Source organism: Bubalus bubalis, chromosome 1 (genome assembly GCF_019923935.1).
Source record: "Bubalus bubalis isolate 160015118507 breed Murrah chromosome 1, NDDB_SH_1, whole genome shotgun sequence".
In the NCBI taxonomy this organism is placed as follows: Eukaryota; Metazoa; Chordata; class Mammalia; order Artiodactyla; family Bovidae; genus Bubalus; species Bubalus bubalis.
In genome coordinates, this window is record NC_059157.1 from 141,162,878 (window position 1) to 141,187,019 (window position 24,142).

The window sequence follows — 24,142 nt, forward strand, 5'->3', positions numbered from 1 at the left end:
TTGATCATTTAAAGCATCAAGGATTGCTTTAACTTGAATTTCAATTATCAATACCATAAAATGTGTTCACAGAAGTATGGAGAAAAAGTAGAATTAGTCTGGAGAACTAAGGAGAGCATAAAGATACTTTCTAAACAGTTTGCAGAGGGATTCTGTGGACTTTACAGGTGGAACTTCGGCATTACCCTTAAGACTTACATCAACAAGGAATTTCCATTGAGCATGCTCCTGGTTCAGTGCTCAGATAGACATTATCTCATTTAGTTCACATGATAAAGCAGAGGAAAGTGTTATTTTTATCTCATTTCTCTAATCAAAAAATAAATACTAATGAATACTTAGGTAAGTCAGAAAAAGAAAGACAAATACCATATGATATCACTTATATGTGGAATCACCCTTATGGCAGAAAGCAAAGAATCTCTTGATGAAAGCGAAAGAGGAGAGTGAAAAAGCTGGCTTAAAACTCAACATTCAAAAATCTAAGATCATGGCATCCGGTCCCATCACTTAATGGTAAATAGATGGGGAACAATGGAAACAGTGACAGACTTTATTTTGGGGGGCTGAAAATGATTGCAGATGGTGACTGCAGCCATGAAATGAAAAGACGCTTGCTCCTTGGAAGAAAAGCTTTGACTAACCTAGACAGCATATTAAAAAGCAGAGACATTACTTTGCTGACAAAGGTCCATCTAGTCAAAGAGATGGTTTTTCCAGTAGTCATGTATGGATGTGAGAGTTGGACCATAAAGAAGGCTGAGTGCTGAAGAATTGATATTTTGAACTATGGTGTTAGAGAAGACTCTTGGACTGCAAGATCAAACCAGTTTATCCCGAAGGAAATCAGTCCTGAATATTCATTGGAAGGACTGATGCTGAAGCTGAAGCTCCAATACTTTGGCCACCTGATGCGAAGAACTGACTCACTGGAAAAGAATGATGCTGGGAAAGATTGAAGGCAGGAGGAGAAGGGGATGACAGAGGATGAGATGGTTGGATGGCATCACTGACTCGATGGACATGAGTTTGAGCAAGCTCAGAGAGTTAGTGATGGGCAGGGAAGCCTGGCGTGCTGCAGTCCATGAAGCTGCAAAGAATCAGACATGACTGAGCGACTGTACTGAACGGAAATTATGACACAAACAAACCTATATCTATGAAATAGAAACTGATTCACAGACATAGAGAACAGACTTGTGATTGCTAAGAGGGAAGGGGCACAGGGGAAGGATGGGTTGGGAGTTTGGGATTAGCAGACACAAACTATTAGAGAATAGACAAACAGCAAGGTCCTACTGTAGAGCACAGAGAACTATATTCAATATCCTGTGATAAACGATAATGAAAGAGTATGAAAAAGATACGTAAAACTGATTACTTTGCTGTACAGCAGAAATTAACACATTATTTCAATAAGATAAATTAGAAAAAAAAACAACAATGAATACCTAAAAGACTAAGTAACTTTCCAAGGTGTACAGTTAGGAAGTGGTAGTGTCACCCGCCAAACCTAGGTCTTCCTAAGCCCATTGTGGGTGCTTTACAAGGAAAAGAGGGTGCTGCCAAGGGGGGCCAGAAATGAAGACAAAGATGAAACTTGGGGATGTGAGTTCAGTTATGGACTTTCCCTTTGTAAGGCTGTATCTAGCACAGTGACTTTTCATACCTCCGGGATTTATACACAGTGTGTCCACTGGGCCTGACTCCAGGGGACCCCGTTTACACAGAACACATTGTGAATGGCAGAAGTCGGTGACCTGCCTCCATAGATAGCAAGGTGAGTGTGTGGGGGAGGCTGGAAGGCAGGAAGACACTGGGACCAGAAGCTGGGGAATGTGATAAGAAGCAAACTAGAAATAAAGGAAAGGGCTGACTGCGGCAGCCGGAGCAGTAAAAGATGGGGGTCAGGATTGTCAGAAAAGGAAGGAAAAGTGGATACTTTGAGGAAAAGTAGCCTTGGGGAGTAAAATATCCTACAGGTCCACAGGCTTAGAAGGGCTGGGAGAAGCTGGGAGCTCCAGGAGTTGGGAGATCAGGAGAGGAGGGAGAAGAAAGCCACAGGAGAACCGCACCCACTTTGCAGTTTCACCAAAGACTATTTCTGAGTTGTCAATTTTGCTATAGATGTAGATGGCAGGGTGCAAAAGAAAACAGATCAGCAACCGGTCTTTTTACTTAAAAAAGCAAGACTCAGGAAGTTTCCATGACTCAGTAATGAAAGTGATATTGTTTTTGAAGTGTAAAGCAAACAAGGGGAATTTTCTTTTTGTAGTAGTTTTTTTTTTTCACCATTTGGTTTTTTTAAAAAAATTAGAAATGGAACATATATAGTTCAATTATGGAAGATGTTATTTCTACCCACAATTTAGCTCAGCACATGGTGGATTTCTCCACTGATTTTGAATTCTTAGGCCTTAAATGTTTCAACAGAGCCCTGGAGGCCATTCTGCTTCTACAGCCATCACAGTGGAGTCCGACATGGCTTCACCAAGTCACCAAGTGAATGACTAGAGATAGGGCTGCTCATGAAATCCCAGATATTAAGGTTCAGTCCCCAGTGAAAGTTATAATAATATTTTAAAAGTGTGAAAAACCTAAAATCATATCTGAAAGTGTTCAGAAATTCTAAATAAGCTTTTTAAAAAAAGATTTTATGGAGGTAGTGGTAGATCAATTCAAAGACATTTGAGAAGATGTATTTGTGGTAGATTAAAACCTAATTATGCATTTGAATGGATCAATAATGAAACATTTAAAAATCTATAGAGACACTATTATATATAAAATAGAAAACTAATGAGAACTGACTGTATAGCACAGGGAACTCTACTCAATGCTCTGTGGTGACCTAAATGGGAAGGAAATCCAAAAAGAGGGGATATGTGTATACAGGTAACTGATTCACTTTGCTGTACAGCAGAAACTGACATAGCAGTGTAAAGCAACTACGTTCCAATAAAATAAACCAAATTTAGAAGATACACTTAAATATTTAGGGATAAAAGTTTTGATATGCGCAACTTGCTCTCAAATGGTTTAGCAAAAATAGATAAAGCAAATGTGGCAAAATGTGAAATTGATTTATCTAAGCAAAGGGTCGGAGAAGGCAATGGCAACCCACTCCAGTGTTTTTGCCTGGAGAATCCCAGGGACGGGGGAGCCTGGTGGGCTGCTGTCTCTGGGGTTGCACAGAGTTGGACACGACTGAAGTGACTTAGCAGCAAGCAAAGGGTATTATAGCGTTCATTGTTTGTTCTTGCAATTTTTCTATAGTTTAATTTTTTAATTAAAATGAATATATATTTGAAAAAACCCTCCATCATTTCTTATACTTGCCTTTTTGTGTATCTGTGGCATGAATATTTAAGATTTACTCTATTAACAACTTTCAAGTATATAACACAATATTATTATGGTCACCATTTTGTACATTAGATCCCCAGAACTTATTCATTTTATGACTGGAAGTTTATACCATTTGGCCAGCATCTCTCCATCTCCTCATCCTGCAACCCTTGGCAACCATCATTCTACTCTGTTTCTGCAAATTCGGCTTTTTCAATTAAAAAAAATATTTTTGGCTGCACCATGTGGGATCTTAGTTCCTTAACTAGGAATTGAATCTGTATCCTTTGCAGTGAAAGTGCAGAGTCTTAACCACTGGACTGTCAGCAAAGCCCCAAGTTTGGCTTTTTTAGGTTCTACTAATACATGAGATCATACAGTGTTTGCTTGTCTTTCTCTATCTGACATATTCACGTAGCATAATGCCCCCAAGGCCCACTCATGTTGTCACAAATGACAGGCTTTCCTTCTTTCTCATTGCTGAATGATACTCCATTTTTTTTTTTTCTTATTTTTTTAAATCCATTCATCTGAAGATGGACACTTATGTTGTTCCCATATCTGGGTTATTATAAATAATGCTGCAATGAACACAAATGTGCAGAAATTTCATTTCCTTTAATCACATTTTTTTCTTTTTGGCTATTGAGTTGCATGAGTTTCTTATATATTTAGGATGTTAAACTTTTCAGACAGATAGTTTGCAAATATTTTCTCCCACTCTATGGGTTGCCTTTTATTTTGCTGATCATTTCTTTTGCTATGCAGAAGCTTTTTAGTCTGATGTAGTTCTATTTTATTTTTGCTGTTGTTGCTTGTGCTTATGATGTTATACCTAAAACATCATTACCAAGATCAATGTCAAGGAGTGTTTTCTCTATATTTTTTTCTAGAAGTTTTGTGATTTTAGGCCTATGTTTAAGTCTTTAATCCAGTTTGAGTTACTTTTTGTGAGTAGTATAGTATAAAGTCCAATTTCGTATTTTGCATGTTATACACAGTTTTTCCAGCACCAATTTATAGAAAAAAACTATCCTTTTCCCATTCTTGATTCTGTTTCATAAGTCTCTGTGCTTGTTTTTATGACAGTCCTTAAAGGTTTGGTAGAATTCGCCAGTGAAACCATTGGGTCCTGGACTTTTCTTTGTTGGGAGGTTTTTGATTACGGACTCAATCTTCTTATTCATATTGGTCTGTTCAGATTTTCTTCTTCATGATTTAAACTTGTATGTTTCTAAAAATTTATCCATTTCTTCTAGGTTATTCAGTTTGTTATACTTGTCCCTTTTTAATAATAAACTTAAAAATTTAGAATAGTTTTAGGTTTCCCAAAGTTGTAAAGATAGTACATAGTCCTTATATATCCCATACCAAGTTTCCCCTATTGTGAATATCTTATATTATTCTGATAACTTTGTCACAACTAAAGAACTAATATCAGCACATTACTATTAATTAAACAAGACATTTTATTAAAATTTTACTAATGCCTTTCTCATTACATCTTGTCAGGGGTGCATTCTATCAATATGACTTATCACTGATCATGTTAACCTTGATTACTTGACCAAAACAGTGTTTGCTGTTTGCTAAATTTCTCTACTGTAAAGGTACTTTTGCCTCTTTCATACTTTATGCCTCAGAAGCACATTACTAAGCACCCGCCACATTCAAATCCTTCCATATTTTTGTGAGATGCATAATTGAAATATTTAGAGGTGAAATGAAATGATGCCAAAGATTTGTTTTTAAATATTTCAGCAAATAAAAACAGGGGAAGTCCCTAGTGGTCCATTGGTTAAGACTCTGTGGTTCCAACGCAGGGAGCATGGCTTTCAACCCTGGTCAGAGAATCAGAGAACTAAAGATCCTACATGCCCCTTGGTGTGGCAAAACAAACAAACAAACAACCAATAAACAAACAAAACAAAACAAAATAGAAGAAAAAGCATGGTAAAAGTCACTCAGTCGTGTCCAATTCTTTGCGACCCCATGGACTATACCATGGAATTCTCCAGGCCAGAATACTGGAGTGGGTAGCCTTTCCCTTCTCCAGGGGATCTTCCCAACCCAGGGATCAAACCCAGGTCTCCCTCATTGCAGGGAGATTCTTTATCAGCTGAGCCACAATGGAAGCCCAAAAAGCACGGTGGATGGGGAGAAATATAAAAATAACTATGGTGATATGCTGTTGATTGTAGAAGCTGGTGATGTATATACCAGAAGACAAAGAATTTTAAGCAGCTTTTCTGGGCCTTTTTCACTGAGAGATCATCAACAACATCAATAAATGTCTAGACTTTCTGTCCAACCAGTTACAGGATACTAATTTTTTTTTTTCTTCATAAATTAAACTCTGTCCTGAATTCCTTCCACTCTTTTCAGCTTTCCTGACAGCAGTGAGTTAACCCAAGTTTCATTATGCTCATTTATGACACTGGATTTTGTCTCATGTTTACATAGACTGAATATTGTACCTAGACTGAATATTGTGTCCCCTGTCCAACCTCCCCAAATTTCCATGTTGAAATCCTAATCTCCAGGGTAATGGGGTCTTTGGAAAGTGATAGGTCATAAGGGCAGCTCTCTCATGATTGAACTTAGTGCCTTTTACAGAAGAGACCCCAGAGAGCTAGCTTGCCATTTGCGCCATTTGAGGACACAAACAAGAAGATGGCTGTCCATGAGGAAGCAGATCCTGAATCTGCCAGCACACGGATTTTGGACTTCCCAGCCCCTGAAACTGTAAGAAATAAATTTCTGTTGTTTATAAGCCATCTAATCTCTGATTTTTTTTTTTTTAATAGCAGCCCAAACAGACTAAGATACTTACTAAAAGCTATAATCAATGTTCATTATTCCTTTGGTCCGACTAACTAAAAGCCTTGCCCACCAAAGATCTTAGATAAATATTTGGGAATAGGAAAAAATGATCTTGGAGGGTGCTTGTTTAAAAGTAAAGATTCTTGTGTCCTGCTCCTTCATATTCTGGGAATCTATATATTAACTAAGCCCTATTTCTTTTTTTGACACCAGTACCCATAAACAATGCTTTTATTTATTTTTTCAGCCCCGTAACATGTGGAATTCTAGTTCCCTGACCAGGGAGTGAACCTGCACCCCGTGTACTGGCAGTGTGGAGTCTCAACCACTGGATCACCAGGGAAGTCCACCCATAGACAGCGCATTCAGAGACAATGCCTAAATTATAAAAGCAGAGACCATTTTGATGATCCTTGTATCCAATACATGTTTTTAGTGAATACATATATTAATGTGTGTGTGTGTGCATGCTACGTTGCTTCAGTTGTGTCTCTTTGCGACCCTATGGACTGTAGCCCACCAGGCTCCTCTGTCCATGGGGATTCTCCAAGCAAGAATACTGGAGTGGGTTGCCATGCCCAACTTCAGGGGATCTTCCTAACTTAGGGATCAAACCTGCATCTCTTATGTTTCCTGCATTGGCAAGCAGGATCTTTACCAATAGCACCTCCTGGGAAGCTCATAATGAGTAAATGAATTTACACTCTTTGTGAATGCATGAGAAACGAAGATCTACAACTGATTCTTATTATTAGCTTTTGACACAGTCATAGCCATGGGACTCTTGGTTTGCTCTCAGAATCAATCAGTCATGCAAAATCTATTAAATATAAAAATGTTGACACCTAAAGGGTTGAAAAGACTTGTCCAGATTTTTCTGTCTTCAAAGTGGCCAGTTCTGTCCACTTTTATTAGCTACTTCTTTACACTGATTTATTGATTAATCTTATAAGTGCCACTTCATTGCAGGCATTATGCCAGGTACGAGAGAAATAGAGCTGAACAAGAAAAGTTGCTTGTGCTCAACAGCTGAATTGTGGATAAGAAATGCAACGAAACACAATATAGCATCTTAAGTGTTATAAGAGAGATAACACATATTTTTCAATGTAGACCTCACAAGTCATCTATGTAATTGCACAAAGAAAGTATGTTAAATCTCTTGAGAGGTTTGGCCTCTGCCTTCTTTGGCCAATTGACCAAAACAACTCCCTATTCCTTGTTTTGTCTCAGTTCTCTGGACTAAAGAAAACCTCTGAGACCAACTGCTGGGCTCTGTTTTTGGTACTTCTTCCCCCACTAGAGGCAATACCAAACACTGCACACCCACTCATTCAGCTTGGAGATTTCAGGTGGCTCACACATGAAGGGAAATGGGATCAACTGTGTACCGTACAGTCTCTTTTAGATGCGCATATTGCACTCTAGATACTGCCCACAACACAATGTTGCAATAGAAGTAGTAGTACTTCTTGCAGTAGTAGTACTGCTATAGTACGGTAGAAGGGAAACAGGGGATTGGGAATCTCAGGGAAAACGATAACAGCAAAAACAGCCTTGTTTTTTTCTTTTAAAAAAACAAAACAAAACAAGAAGCCTTTTCCTGCAGTAACTCTGTGACATTGAGCAAGTCACATCGTGTCTCTGGACCTTGGTTTCCTTATCTGTAAAGTGAGAGGGCTGGACTCCTTATCTCAAAGGTTCCTTCCAGCTTTAAAGTCTGATACAAACGTTTATGCACCTTATGACTTCATGTAAAGATCAGTTGGGCAACTCCTCCCTTCTCCCAGCTCTAGGCTAACCTGTAAGGCTATGTCATTCAAACATAAGGACACAAACTAAAAAGTTGAAAATTATTTTGTGTATGCTAGGGTAAGGCAGGCTTAGAATCTGAAATTAAACCGGAGAAAAGCTCTTATAGAAAAAGTGAAAACTAATTGAGATAACCAGCAGGAAATAACATACCACCGGCTTTTGACATGGCCCAGACAAGCCCTGGTGGTCAGAAGAGATGTCCCTTTATCATTTCTATTAAAGTACGTTTGGCCACTGACCAGACATGTATAGAATGCTGTTGAAAGACAGTAGGGTAGGTCTTAAAAACACTGAAGAAAAAACAGGCTGGAAACTCCATTATTTGACTAGAACATAATTAAATTTAAAACTGCTTTGGGATTTAAGAGGATCAAGCAACTTTCAAAAAATTATAAACAAATTTTATAGTAAATAGTGAAAGCTTACAGCTGCATATTAAAATTTTCTATACATGTTTGTTGTTAGAAATTTCTCAGAGAATGAAAACAGAAAATGCTGTTTTGAAAGGGCTTGCCAAATTTTTAGTAAAAATAGTTTTCCATATTTGGGGAAAGTGTAATACTGGTACTTTAGATAAAGTGTTGTGTTTGTCTTTTGGATTAAAAAGTGCTAGTTAATTAGGAAAATTGCTCTGAACCCATTTAATACAAAAGAAATGTAGTCACTTGGCAGTATTATGCCAAGGTAATTAGGTTAAAAAAGTCTACCTGTACCAATATATCTATCTGAAATAAGAAATGAGATTTTTAAAACAACTGTATTGTTTTTCTTTTTCTATTTTGAGATTTGATCTCAGGCAGTCCAACTCCAGGGACCATGTTCTTCACCTCAGATCATACTGTATGGAATTCAAAATATTGAATTTCAGGCTCAGTCCATAGTGTGACAAAGAGTTGGACGTGCCTGAAGGGACTTAGCGCACACACACACACACACACCAGGAAGTTAGAAGGATCGGGTGTGTAAGTGGACAGTGGAAAACTGGAATTTTACAGGCAGAGCTGCTTAAGATGATACATTTCTGATTGGGTCCCTAGGAATAAGTTTAATTGCAGAGAAAGACAAAAGTGATTCTAGTGAAGACAAATCTAAGAACTGTGAATCTGTTTAGAAAAATCTGTAACATGAATATTAGAATCTCTTAGTAATGTGGTCTAAGACTGGTATCCATGCTGCTACTGCTAAGTCGCTTCAGTCGTGTCCAACTCTGTGCGACCCCAGAGATGGCAGCCCACCAGGCTCCCCCGTCCCTGGGATTCTCCAGGCAAGAATACTGGAGTGGGTTGCCATTTCCTTCTCCAATCCATAACTCCTGCTTTTTGGAAATGATCAAACGTTGCGCCTTGTACTCTGAACAAAATTACTTATTCTTATTGTGATGTGTTTGTGCTTATGTCTGAGACATTATTCTTTGGTTTGAAAGCAATAGCAGAAGCCAACTATGAGCAAAAGGCAAAGATATTGAGGTCAAAGAATTGATAATATGGTTGGAAAGATGTGTGCTAGGTTTTAGTTTCCAAAACTACTGCAACAATTTCTTCTGTCCTCCGGGCTCTTCTACACTGTGACTTAGACACTCCTCCCATCAAAAGGTGGGATATATGTGTCTTCCTCTTGAAGTTGGGAAGATTTGTAACAGTGATGGAATGGACATCACATGACTGCTGATACCAAGTCATAAATGGTGATACAGCTTCTGTCTACTGCTCATGGGATGCTTGCTCTTGGAACTCATCCACCATGCCATAAAGAAGCCCTAACAGCCCATAGAGAGACAAGCCTGGAGAGGAGCCCTCAGTGCATAGTCCGGGACCAAATCTGCTAAGTACATGAGTGAGCCATTTTGGAAATGGGTCCTTCAGCTTTACCTGATGTTCTGTGGAGCAAATTAACCTTTCCCAGCAAACCTTGCTCAAATGATGGATTATGAGCAAAAGAAATAACTGCTGTTTACTGAGCTTTGAAGTGGTTGGTTATATAGCAATAGATAACTAGCATAGGGATCATGCTTGGAAACAGACAGGAAAAAGGCAACTTCTGAGACACAACACAGAGGAAAGGACTGGAGCAATGGCACCGCAATTGGAATCACAAAAGTGATTATTTTGTATAATCACTAACCATTTTCAGTCTGTTGCTGTTCTTCTTAACTTCCAGGTTTCTCTGTTCTGGTTTCAGACACCTATCACCCTTTGGACACTGACGGGCAGAAAACCCAAGTTACGGCTCCAACAATCTGTAACCAGAGGGAAAGAGAGAATCATTCCAAAGGAAATATAGATACAGGAAGTTTAGTTTTGCGTGTGTGTTTGTTTAAATCACTGCTGTGACAAATTCTCACAAGCTTAGTGACTTTAAATGACACAAATTTATTATTTTACAGTCTGGAAGTCTGTTTTACTGGGCTAGAATTAAGGTATTTGCAGGGTGGCTTTCCTTTCTGGAGGCTCTAGAGTAGAATCCATGTCTCTGCCCTTCCAGCTTCTAGAGGTTGCCCATGTTCCTTAGCTTATGGCACCTTCCTTCATTTTCAAAGCCAGCAATGTTGCACATATCTGTGCCTTTCTTCCATTTCATCTCTTCCTCTAGCTTTGATTCCTCTTCTGCTTCCCTCTCTCACGTTTAATTTCATCTCTTCCTCTAGCTTTGATTCCTCTTCTGCTTTCCTCTCTCACCTTTAAAGACCTTTGGGGACTTCCCCGGCGGTCCAGTGATTAAGAATCTACCTGCCAGTGCAGGAGCATGGGTTTGATCCCTGGTCTGGGAAGATCTCACATGCTTTGGAGCAAATAAGCCCAAGCACCACAACTACTGAGCTTGTGCTCCCTAGAGCCTGTGCACTGCGATTAGAGAGTAGCCTCTGCTCTCTGTAACTAGAGAAAGCCCGTACAAAGCAATGAAGAGCTAGTGCAGCCAATAAGTTAAAAAAAAAGCAAACCTTTGGAACTACATTGGGGCCCACTTTGCTTAATCCAGGTATCTCCCTATCTCAAATTCCTTATTTCAATCACATATGCAAAGACCTACTTGCCATGTAAGGTAACATACTCACAAGTGCTGGGGACTGGAACATGAACATCTTTGGCAGGGGTTGAGGCATTAGTGTACCTACTGCTGTATACAGAAGCAGAATTGAGGCTGAGAGGGCCTCATCACTCCTCAAACATGTCCTTTACAAGACATAGTCTGATTTTATATTTTTTCTTTTATTTATTTTATTGAATTCATCAAATTATCCCTGTTCCATTCTTTTGATTCAGGTAGTTTATAACTTACACATCTAATTTATAATTGCCTACATGGTGACCTCTATATTTATTTTGTATAATTGACTTACATTTTTCCTGTGTTTAGAGGAAGTATCTATATGCTGCTGTTGCTGCTAAGTCGCTTCAGTTGTGTCCGACTCTGTGCAACCCCATGGATGGCAGCCCACCAGGCTCCACTGTCCCCGGGATTCTCCAGGCAAGAACACTGGAGTGGGTTGCCATTTCCTTCTCCAATGTATGAAAGTGAAAAGTGAAAGTGAAGTCGCTCAGTTGTGTCCAACCCTCAGCGACTCCATGGACTGCAGCCTACCAGGCTCCTCCATCCATGGGATTTTCCAGGCAAGAGTACTGGAGTGGGGTGCCATTGCCTTCTCCGAAGTATCTATATACATTTCCAAATAAGACCAAAATCTTAACATGCTTTTTTCTCTCTCCTTTACTTTTATCCTCATGATAAATTATTCTAGTTTTAGATTATCATTATTTCCTTTTACTTTATGAATCAGCAATAATAAAGAATTAAAAGTTTTAATTCTTATTTTCTGTTAACAGGAAGTGTTTGACTGCAAATAACAGAAAATGTAACTAAAGGCAGATTAAACAAAGAGAAAAACTTCATGTCTCATGGGAAGAAGTTCAGAGATAGGTTGTTCCTGGATTAATTTAGTGACTCAACAATGTGATTAAGGATCGAAGTGTTTTTCATCTTCTGGTTTTTTTTCTCAAGTTCAGGAAGGAAGATGGCTGCTATAGCTCCAGCTAATATAGCCACACAGAACTCTGTCTGAGACAGTGTATTGGTTATCTGCTGCTGCATAACAAATCAAGTGGCTTACAACAACAATAACATTTCTTCTTTAACAGGGTTTCTGTGGGTCAGGTATTCGGGAGCTTGGTTTGATGGATCTAACTCAGGATCTCTCATGAAGCTGCAGTTAGGGCAAGCAAGGATTGTAATCATCTAAAAGCTTGACTAGTGTGGAGGTTCCACTTCAAGGCAGCTGACACGGCTGGCAGGTTGCATGAACGTCCACAGATCATGGTGGCTGACTTGCCCTAGAGCAGTAGTTCTCAACTGGGGGTGATTTTTGCTTTCTATGGGACATTTGGTAATGTCTGGAGACATTTTTAGCTTTCCCAGACGGGAAAGTGTTTCTGGCATCTGGTGGGTAGGGAGTGAGGATGCTTCTAAGCACGCAACACTGCATAGGACAGCCCTCCACAGCATGAGTTCTCAGAACCACAATTTCAATAGTGCTGAGGCTGAGAAACCTTGCTTTAGAGCAAGTGACCCAAAAACAAGGTAAAAGCTAAAATGCCTTTTGTTACCCAGTTTTGGAGGTCCTCTGTATTCTATGTATTTTCTCTGTAATCTGGGAGAAGACAACCCAGTCTTCCAGCTTACTAAATCGTCCTTCAGTTCAGCCTGAGTCAGTATATAGCATGGTGATTAAGAGCCTGAGTTCAAATTCTGTTTTAGCCATTTATGACGGTGCTCCCTGGAGTAAATTAATTAATCTTTCTATTTGCAGCTTCAGATCAGATCAGATCAGATCAGTCGCTCAGTTGTGTCCGACTCTTTGCGACCCCATGAATCGAAGCACGCCAGGCCTCCCTGACCATCACCAACTCCCAGAGTTCACTTAGACTCACGTCCATTATCTGTAAAAAAATATGCTAATAATGTTGCCTATTTTGTAAGGTTATAAAGATTAAATATGTTAATATATGACTATTATAAGAGTATCTGCAGCATAGTATCACTGATTACTGTTCAACTCACTTAAACAATTTCAATAAATGTGTTCTTAATAAGTCCTCTAACCAATTTGTTTTCACAATAACTTGGCTGTTTTCAATGTATGTGAGGTCCTGCATTATCCTTCTGAGAGTGAAAACAATCTGTATGTTACAAAACTTGTTTTTGCTCATATAAAAATATCCTGGAGTTTTCAATTTGCTTATTGATTGAAGTTAGTGCTTCTCTTTCATACTAATAGATTTTCACAAATAATTGGTGATTGGTCTGCTCTTCTTGGGGCTTCCCAGGTGGCTCAGTGGTAAAGAATCCGCCTGCCAATGTAGGAGCCGCAGGAGATGTGGTTTCGATCCCTGGGTCAGGAAGATCCCCTGGAGGAGGAAATGGTAACCCACTCCAGTATTTTCACTGGGACATGGACAGAGGAGCCTGGCAGGGTACACTCCATGGGGTCATAAAGAGTCATACACAACTGAGTGACTGAGCATGCATGCAGGCTGCTCATCTTAGTGTTTGGAAATCTCACTTGCCTATCTGCGTTGCTAATTCTGAGTGTTTGCTTTGCTTACTGTGGTGGGAAGGGGGACAGGGCAGGACATGGTGCAGGGCAGGGGTTGTAGGTAGTTTACTTTCAGACTGTGTGTGTGGTCTTATTTCTCCTGGAAATTGGTGGACAGCCCCTTGGGGTGATAGTGTTTCCTTGGCCCAAGTGCCCATTAGTGACAACACAGACTTAAGTCCAAACAATCCGTGCTTAAGATCTTTGAAAAATTTAAATTAGGTACCATTGTTGGAGCCTCCACTGTGCTTTCCCATTCCATTTCTCTTCTTCCCTTCTCACGCTCCAAAGTTCATACCTCTATATCCTTCCTGCCTGTGTTCATGCTTTTTATGGTTATCTACATATTTGCCATGCTGTGCTAAGTCGTTTCAGTCGAGTCCGCCTCTTGACGACGCCATGGACTGTGGTCCACCAGGATCCTCTGTCCCTGGAATTCTCCAGGCAAGAATACTGGAAAGGGTTGCCATTTCCATCTCCAGGGGATTTTCCCAACCCAGGGATCTCACCAGTCTCTTATGTCTTCTGTATTGGCGGGTGGGTTCTTTACCACTAGCGCCACCTGGGAAGTCCCAAAGTATGAAGTAAATGGATTTGAATCCATTCTCTTCTCTTTTCTTCCTCCTCTTCTTCTTTTTTAAATATTTACTTATTTGGCGGCGCTAGGCCTTAGCGTTACTGGGGATCTCCATTCACATATTTAGACAGACATAAACAGCATATCATAATGTTGTACAGGCTTTCAAACTGCACTTTAATAATAACAATTCTTTCAACCCTTCACATTACACCAAGAAGAAAATCTCACTTTGGTCAAATTTTGAATGTCTTTCCTGGCATTTTGCTAACTTTTCTTTTAATAAATTAAAGCCTCAGGATAGATAGTTAGGTAGAATTTAAGAATACTGTTTTATTTTCCACTGTATTCATTTTAATGATTTCCTTCTTTTTGTTAAGCAGGTGCTGCTAGTTTTCCATCCACAGTAATGACATATATTTCCATCCACAGTAGTGACATATATTTCCTTTTAAGTTAAATATAAGAAAAAATGAAAAGTGTTGATTTAAATAAAAATGTTAAATAACTGTCCAGGAGGCATACATATATGACAAAAAAATTAGATGTTTGTACTGAAATTGATGAAATATGATATACACCTGACATTAAAAAAAAATTAAGTCAAGTTCCTTTTTTGGGGTATGCAAGGCTCTACCTGATCTGACCTCTACTTTCCTTCTCAGCCCAGTTACCAGAATTACTTCACCTTCAGCACAAAATGCCTGGAGTTTCCTCCTTCCCTTAGCAGCTGGAAGGGCCCTGGCTGTTGTAACCTCTCCTTTTATGGTACTTCCTGCGGCCAGCATCCCTGCCTCCACCTGACTTTCATCAGCCTCTCAGGCTCCTAGGAAGCCCTTCTCTTGGTACACATCACTGTGCTGTATATATGGTTTTCTAAACTGATTCTAAAACCAAGGGTAGAATTTAATACCTGTATCATGACACCATTATGGCCTGAACAGCTGATTAACGCTAAAAGAAATGAATGATTTGTGATGTTTCAAATAAAATTGGGGGTATAAAATGAAGGTTCTTGAAAAAAAATGTTTTTCTCATTTTTCATGTGCTTGGAGTTTTAAAAATAGCTCAGTTCATAGATCTCAATACCTGATCTTAATGATTTTCTTTCAACACTGAGAAAATACATTAACTTGTCATCTAGATTTAGGGTAAAAAAGGCACAGAGAAGGGAAAAAACAAGGACGATGAGAAATGATAATTTTAAAAAAAAATGTCATTTCGACATTACTTAGTGGTTTACTGTAGCTGGACGATTTTACTAGAAAATGAGACATCAAATCGTATGTTTGGAATTATGACGCATTTACACATCTGACGTTTTAATGGCAAAAGTTCCTAAACTGTTGTGGTCACTGAGATGTTGGAACAGTTTTCAAGTTTCTTGATGCACAATGCATATAAATAATGACAATATTATTAATAAAAACAGCAGAGTGCATATGGAATGCTGGTCGAAAGTCCTGAGGAACTAACTGCATTGGCTTCTATTCATTCATTCAAAAGCATCATTCTGAAGCTGATATCCATACTGCACAATTAAAAATTCCTCAGAACACTTGGCAAGGAGAAAATTCTGATCTTAACAGAGATGGAGATAATGCCTTTAAAGCTACAACTGTATTTGGGGGAAAAGCTCAATTTTAGCCTTTCTTCCTAGGTATTTCGCGTGGCCAAGGCCGGAGACGCGGCTGGGGGAAGTGACTCAATACACCGGATTACAGAATATCAGGTTTACCACTGTAAAGGTTCAGCCTTTAAATTAGAAAGCCGGTGCACTGAAATCGCTCTCACGCCGTACATCTTCTGGGTTACATCTTATCCGCCAGCCAAACTTTCTCTATTAATCTGGGTAGACGAGCAGCAGAAACGCAGCCGCAAAGGAAAATGCCGGGACCGGCGGCGGCGTGAGCTGCCTTAACCCACGTTGCCTTCCGAGTTACCTGAAGCATTCAAACCACTGCACCCGGAGAACAATTCTCGTTTCAATTCGGTCGTTTCCGTGGGGGAATTGCGGCATGGACAGGTCCGGGGTGTGGCGAGGCCAAGAGGGAGCTCAGATCGCCCGACTTTCCCGCTTCTGGCAAACCTTCCCAGCCCCGAGGCGGGAAGTGACCCGTCCAGAAGAACTGCCATCTGGGATTCCCGGGGCTGCTGGCGGACCCGACCCAGCGGCAGTTGCAGATTGCCGAGGCCCGGGGGGTGGCGGGGGAGGGGCGGGGGGCGCTGGGCGCCCACAGGAGTGCGCTTCTCCCTCATTCGTTCCGCGGCTGGAGGCGGATCCCCTTCTTTGCACACAAGTCCTTATATGCACCGGTTGCACCAGCCCGCGCTACTCCAGCCCCACAAATAATTAATGGGGGAGGGAGGGCGTCGCTCTTTTTTTCCTCCCTTCTGGATTTTTTTTTTTTTCTTTCACCGCTGGAGCATTTGAACCCTGCCGAGAATCCCTCAAAATGCGACTGAAGGGCCATTTTGCTGCAGCGCACGAATTGGACACACAATAAAGCCCCCTTGTCCCTACGAGAAGCACGGAAGGGTTCAGGAAAGGTCTTCAGATGCAGCGCGGTTACCCCGCAATAGCCTAGGCTAAAAGGGTGTGCGCACCTCCCCCATCCACGTTGGTGCAGAGGGACCGGGTCAGGAAGCGCGGCCTCTCCCCAGTCGGAGACCACGCCTCCTCTGCCTTTCCTCCCCCGCCCCCCCCTCCCCTCGCTTTACTCCTCCCAGGAAGCGGTGATAGACAGTTCTGTGTGGTTCTCCACCCCCACCCCCCAGCTGAGTGGAGGAGTTGATGTGTCTCATTATAACAGCCAATGCAGCCGCCATCCACGCACAAGCAAAGAAGCATGTCCCATTTAAATACACCCACGCAGCCCCAGCGCCCTTAGCCGATCAGGGCGCGCAGCCCACACGCACCGCGGCTCCAGGGCTTGGAGATCCGCTCAGGTTGGGCTCCCGGACCCGGAGGACCGACGCTCGGAGGATCGCGATCTGGCGCTGTGCGAGCCGGGGTGGGCGGAGGAGGCTGGGCCCCGGGCCTCTGGCGCGACAGCCGCATGAGGACGCGAGTGAAATAGACCAAGGTGGAATTTCCAAGGGAATAGCTTCGGGGTGGTTTTGGTCCATCTCTCTCGCGAAGAAGTCGACATGGCGAGCGACTCCCCGGCTCGCAGCTTGGATGAAATAGATCTCTCTGCTTTGAGGGTGAGCGGAACATGCTTTCTGATTTCTTTCCAGTGTTTTGGGTCAGAGTGAGTGGGCTCGGTGCGTGGACTGGGGCTGGGGCTGGTGGGCAGAGGCGGGCGAATGCCATGCGAGGGAACCTGAATTCTCGTGTTGATTCAAGGGCTACAGAGGTGTTCTAGGCTTAGCCCCCACCGCAGAGGTTGTGCGGTACGTGTTCTCCTTTGGTGGGAGCCAGACCTCCCCCCGAAAACCCTTAGAGCTTATGCCAGTTTCATCTTAGACCGGTGTAAGAGCATTAAAATGAAAGGCTCGAGTGTGTGAGTGTGTGTGTGTGCATAAGCCCTGGTGCCAAGGCTCTAGACCCCACTGTCCTTTTCTGTAAAAAGAATAACAACAGCGTGAATAAAGGCACTGGCGCCTCACGTTTTCCATCAGCCTGCAAGAGGACATTGTGAGCCTGGCTGGCTCCACGAAGCCGAACCTGCCGCTCTACGGGGGCAGCTCTTGTTGTGCCAGTCTTGTAGATGGCAACTGCCTCCCCTTCCCCCTTTTCAGCTATTCGCGCCCGGACTGCCTCTCAGCGCTCTCTGAAATGCCGGTCTGCCACTCACCTTTATTTATGGTTTTAACTCAGCCCTGCCTGTGCTTTCTGACTTTGTGGCTGTGACATTTCAGTTTTATGGATGAACTTAAGCAGGTGAAAGGGATGTGTTTGTGCTCTGCTTTTCCCCAATCAGACCGGAACTCCTGGGAGTGTGTGTGTGTGTGTGTGTGTGTGTGTGTGTGTCTGTGGTCAGTCCTTTGTAAAGCACCGCCCCTCCCCTCCCCCCTCCGCCCCGAGCCCCCCTAGTTTAATTTACCCTCACGTGAATTGCCTCAGACGCCGTTTCATTGTATTGACTAAGACATCACTGATAGAGAATCCATTTTGCTGTTGTTTTGGGATCGGAATACCAGGAATCCCAGTGCCGCCTCGACGCCTCCCCACCCCCACCCCCCATCCCAGCACACTCCTTCGGGGAAGGGGGCTGAGCTTTCTTGCCATATTAATTAGATGCTGCCTGCCGGGAAAGGGGTGAGGGGTGGGGGTGGCAGCGGCACCGGGGGTCCGAGAAGGATTTGTCTACCCGTCTTAAAAGGGCTTTTTCCTCTCTTGACCCACCCCCCGCCCCCCACCAAAAAAAGCGATTGTATATACTTAAGGCAAGGAGGGTCGGTGAGACGAACTCATGGTGGTTCTGAACAGACACAGAAGGGGTGAAGCGTGCAAGTTCACACGCCCTCCTGAGGAGTACATTGTTAGATGGATGCTAAATCTTGGGATTATGTACTTGAATCTTCCGTACTTTCCTTGACATTGCCTCCTTCTCCACGGTTATTTTAAAGAACTACCTTTATGGTCAAAGTGGTACTTTTTCTTTAGTCTCGTTAATTCTCCGTCTCTGCTTACCCACCTCTTTTTAACTCCCTCTCCTCTTCTCCTTAATCCTTCCATCTCAGAGGTGAGGTTTCTTCGAGGCAGTCAAGGGGCTGAGAAGAAACAGAGATGCCATTGGAAATGGCTTTTTTTTTTTTTTTTTGATAGTTGGGTAGCAAAAGCTCATTCATGCGTTATTACAGTAAGCTGTCTATTTCCCTGGCACTGAGATGCCACAGTGAGAACCCGCGGCCCCCTGGGCAGCTGGGGTAGGGGTGGGGGTTGGGTAACAGGGTGGGTGCTTTGGCCAAGTGTGTGGCTTCCTGCTTTATAGACTGTGTGTATTCATTTGCCCTACTTTCTGCGCTGGGAGTTGCTGCCAGCGGGTTAATCAGGTGGATGGATGGCCCAGACTTCTGGGTAGAGGAGAGTGGCAAAGCAGGGGAGGGGATGGGGAGGGGGAGTATGAACAATGGGCAAGACTTGAGATTTCCCTGAGCCGGAATCTCAGCATCGGCTTCTCTAACGGATAGCGCTGTGATGTGATTTTAAGTTGGGCTTGATCCAGAGGTGTTTCTTGTGGGCTTTTTCCTGAGGAAGGTTTTCTCAGATGCCAGGCACAGAGCTCGCAGGCTTAGGAGCAACCACAAGGGCTCACCTTGCTCACGGCCGACATGGAGTGAGATTCACACATGGGAGACCTGTGCTCCTTAGATCAGTATTAAGAAAAGATATTTTCGCACAATTCACTGAAATTTCTCTTCCTGGCTTGGGCTTCAGTGCTTTAACACTGTATTTCTGCCTGCAGGAGGTGTGGAAAGAGAGAGGGCTCCAGCTTCCAGCTCGTTCAGAAGATGGGGAACTGCTGGCTGGAGGATTTAAATGTAGATGTGGGGACAATTGCATTCTGGAGGTCTGGTGGTAGGTGAGCTGGGCAGATCTAGAGTTGAGTCCAGAGGCTACAGAGGTAATCTCAAATCAGAGGCCAGACCATCTTTTTCTGTCTTCCTAGATAAGGAGAGATGGGCTCATGTATAGATGAGAGGTCTCATTTGTTCCTAAATCCTCAGGAAAGCCTGCCTGCTGAGAACTTCCTGGGGAATGCCTGACCCCTGAAATGCAGCCAAGGTCAGTGGCATCTAGGAGAATTTGCTGCAGCCTCACCAGTCTCTTGCTGTTTTGGTGGCTCTTTAATGTACACAATCAATGCCCTTTTTGTAAACTCTGAGCTCAATGCATTAAAAGCAGATCCTGTCTGGAGAAGCCTTTATTGTTCTCAGTCAATGATCCCAGATTGGACCCAGTCTAAATTTTCCCCAAATAGCAACAACACATAATTTAGACCAGAGCACCAAGCGGCAGCCCTGATGACTTAAATTATGCAAGATTTGGATGGTTTAAGAAGTCAGAAAAGAGAGGATGGTTAGAAAAGAGGTGATCTGAATCCAGTTTTATTAGTCCTGATTTTTAGAGCTCTAAAGATAAGCTAAGTCTTGAGGGAAGGGAATGGCTTCACAGATTTAGAGCTGAAAGAGAACTGTAGAACACCTAACCACGCCTTTCATTTAATGCTCTGGAAGCTGAAGCCTTGAGAGGTGAAGTCCATTGCCCAAGGTCATACAGCCCCCTTCCTGTTTGGAGGTGTAGTGAGTGGGGGTGGAGAAGGGTGGTTTGGGGAGGATTTAGGTTCCCTGACTTCTCATTCAATGCTCTTTTCTATAGGTCACACTGTCTGTGGCTACACTTTCTGCTAAGAGGCAGAGAGAGATTATTTCACCAGGGTCATGGGATTTTATTTATCAAAAATAGAGAAACTGCTTCATGTAGATAAGTTCATAAAACATTAAACCATGGAGCCTTAAGGTATCTTTGGAATTCATCTTGCCCAACCTCCCTTCAGTTTCTCCTGGGCAGGCAAATGACTGAATCATCTAGGACAGATGGTTGTCTCCCTAACCTTTTTCCATCTAAACATGTCTCTTGGGGTCAGTCTAGATATACACATTATTCAGATGTCTCTGCATGCAAGGTTTATAGGGTTTTATGTATGTTTTGTATAATGTATGTGGATACTTATATTCTGTATAGTATTACAGATATAAATGATCCATGTGGGTATATGAAATGTGTGTATACATACATAGGCAACAGAAAACAATCATTCAAATGCAAGGCTTGAGTCATCCTTCAAGATATGACAGTATTAAAAGAAATGAAATGTGAACCAGTATGCTTTATTACATAGGAGGTGAGGTCAGCCCAGAAAGCTTTTTGGAGATTAGCATATAACTGAATCTGAGCACGTTGGCCATCCTTAGCTTGGCCCACAGAGTAAGGCAGTCAAGGCCAAGATTGGTCTCTGCTGACTTCATACTCTTAAGTTTCTGCCAGGACTCGCACTCACTTTTCTCTTTGAACAGAATTGGATGACCTCTGCTTGTCTTTCTCCCTTTACCCCTCATTCCCTTCTAGGCCTAGCCATTTCTTTCTCCATCGAAACCTAGGTTTAAGAATTGACCTCATCTGGAAGACTGGCATGCATTCTTCCTGCTATACTTTTTGCACTTGTGTTATAAACCATATAGGGTTTTCTTTCTACCTGGTCACTAAACTGTACACTCCATGGGGCCAGAGGCTAGGTTTTGTTCATTTCAGAGTCCATAGTCCCAATTAGTTGAATAAATGCATGAATGAGTGAGTGAGTGAAGTGGACTGAGCGCTGGGTTCTATGCCCATGTCTTATTGAATTCTGTGATGTTAGATGAGTCCTTTATCCATAATTAACTAAAAATGAGAATGATCACAACTGCTTGCCTTCCTCATACACCGGTTTCATCAATAAAGTATTTATGGCAGTGCTTTGAAAACTGTAAAGCATTACGCAAATATGCTATTCCATGATTACATAGAAGTTTATGGGAAACTTGATTCCACCAGCATTTGATCCCAGTGATTGTATGTAATAGAAAGGGATCCTGAGAAAAAGATATGGGAATTTTGAGAGTTCTTTTTCCTTTTAATGTACTAGTATGGCCTTATATTGACCTCTCATGGCCTATATCCGATCCCTGGATGGCCTGGGTTGACCTTTGCTCCAGGTGATTTCAGCCCAGAAGCTTTTGGAGATTGGTGTATTTCTAAACCAGTAGCAAGTATCAGCATCTTTCATTAAAAGCTTTTCTTGAAAAAACTTTTTTTCTCCTCTTTATGGATTAAACATTTTTCAAATAAAAACATATTTATTGTGCTTGTGCCTTTTCAAAGTTTGTGTGCGAGTGGGGTGGGGGAGGGAGACTGTACCTGAAATGATACAGCACTAGTCCAGTATCTAAATCCTTTTGGTCAGAGAAATCTTGACCATTGGTAATTCATTATCCCAGAGTATTTATTTACATTTGGTCTTAAATGAGAATTTAGTGAAGTTGCATGAATTGGTAAGGTAACAGTATCTTAAAATGATAGTAGCGTAACAGTTTTTAAATTAGATACATGTACTGTAGTATTAAACAGGTGTTTTCTTTGCCACGACATTGCCTCATAATAAAGTAGGGTGTATTGGTAGTTATCAGAACATCAGAGAAATATGTATAACCGTCCTCAGTGTCCATTATTAGCTAGAGTAATCTTTGTACAAAACCTAATGTAAGTCATGGCTTGCTGTTTGCCTAATTAGCAGGTTAGGAGGTTATAAAACATTTTGTTGTTGAAAGAATACCCAACACTCTTCCTTCATGGGTAGATCATATTTCCCCCCTTATCTGTAGGGCTCTTTGATACCTCGTAATTTTTAGTCTTGCCCGTTGGCCCTTTCTTCTTTCTGGCCTGCAGTTAATTTTCTTTGCCCTTCTTGTTCTACACCATTCCTTCTTTCAGTGATAATGTTTCTAAGACTCACCCAGTTTTGAGCTACTGTGATCGAATCATGGCGTCTGTGTCCAGCTGGACAGAATCATGCTGAGTCTCTGTGTCTCATAGAATATGGGATGTCCTGTGTCTGAAAGATGCTTTCACGTCAGATCGGTTTTTCCATTTCTGTGGGGAAAGTAGCTCTGTGCGAACAGGGCCTGAACTAACAGTGTGCTGAGAATTCCAAGAAAATCTGGGTGATATTTTTGAATGAGATGTTATTCTGCACATATAAATATAAGGTTCCTAGTGGAGAGAGAGGGAAGACTTAAATAGAAAATGTTGGATGAATTCTGCTTATAATTTCTTCCCTTCTGGTTGGAAGCTTATTTCCCTATAGAGAAAGATGATTCTCTAACCACTTTTTTTTTTTTTTTGCATACCCAGGCTGTCTCCACTTGTCTCAAGGGGGTGCCTGGAAATTCTCAAAACATGTTTTATTTTACCCCAACCTTAAAAATCTTTCCTTAATATCTATTGCATGGGTCCTCTTGTCTCCAGTACTCCTGCTGCAGTTCCTCTCTCCTAGGCAGCACTCTTTTGTCTCTACCACCAGCCCTCTCCTGGTTAGTCTCCTTTGTACACTGTAGCCATGTTAGTCTGCCTAAAAGCACAGTTTCAGACTGAGTATTTTTTACTCATGGCCTTGCCTGACTCCTCACAGTCTACAGACCAAAGACTAAACTCTTTACATCAAGACCAGTTAAAATTCAACTGGGCACTTCACCATGCCCTTCAGTTTAACACCATTCCTTTTCACCTGCTACAGGGCATAGCTTCCTTCTCCCCATGGATGCTCTTTAGGGGCTTGTTGTTTGTTGTTTTGTCACTAAGTCATGTCTGACTCTTTGCAACCCTGTGGGGTGCAGCACATTAGGCTTCCTTGTCCCTTCACTATCTCCAGGAGCATAGTCAAACTCATATCCCTTGAGTTGATGATGCTATCCAACCATCTCATCCTCTGTTGCCCCCTTTTCTTCCTGCCCTCAATCTTTCCTAGCATTGGCATCTTTTCCAGTGAGTTGGCTCTTTGCATCAGGTGACCAAAGTATGAAATTTCAGCTTCAGCATCAGTTCTTTCAGTGAATATTCAGGGTTGATTTCCTTTAGGATTGACTGGTCTGATCTTGCTGTCCAGGGAACTCTCAAGAGTCTTCTCCAGCACTACAATTCAAAAGCATCAATTCTTTGGCACTCAGCCATCTTTATGGTTCAACTCTCACATCTGTACATGACTACTGGAAAAAGCATAACTGTGACTCTACAGACCTTTGTCAGCAAAGTGATGTCTCTGCTTATTAATACTCTGTCTAGGTCATAGCTTTCCTTCCAAGAAGCAAGCATCTTTTAATTTCATGGCTGCAGTCACTGTCTGCAGTGATTTTCAGTTCAGTTGCTCAGTTGTGTCTGACTCTTTGCTACCCCATGGACGGCAGTACGCCAGGCTTCCCTGTCCATCATTAATTCCTGGAGCTTGCTC

General features: G+C 42.0%; 1 protein-coding gene and 1 long non-coding RNA gene across 11 annotated transcripts in view; one reads left to right on the forward strand and one right to left on the reverse strand.

Moving 5' to 3' along the window:
* The window catches only part of LOC102416376, a 107,359-nt gene extending 90,619 nt beyond the window's left edge, over window positions 1-16,740 (reverse strand). For both annotated transcript variants that reach the window (XR_328424.4, XR_003109410.3), the window contains exons 1-2: window positions 16,094-16,740; window positions 10,108-10,222 (exon numbers count right to left, since the gene is read on the reverse strand). This is a non-coding gene — a long non-coding RNA (uncharacterized LOC102416376). The remainder of the gene's footprint in view (window positions 1-10,107; window positions 10,223-16,093) is intronic.
* Window positions 16,741-16,912: 172 nt separating this feature from the next.
* Window positions 16,913-24,142, forward strand: part of TNIK (TRAF2 and NCK interacting kinase) — a 400,335-nt gene continuing 393,105 nt past the window's right edge. For 2 of the 9 annotated variants that reach the window (XM_025284476.3, XM_025284780.3), the window contains exon 1: window positions 16,913-17,357. In XM_025284476.3, the coding sequence (XP_025140261.1) occupies window positions 17,301-17,357 (57 nt within the window). In that variant the 5' untranslated portion in view covers window positions 16,913-17,300. The remainder of the gene's footprint in view (window positions 17,358-24,142) is intronic. The other 7 variants (XM_025284525.3, XM_025284679.3, XM_025284631.3 and 4 more) reach the window with 4 other exon arrangements.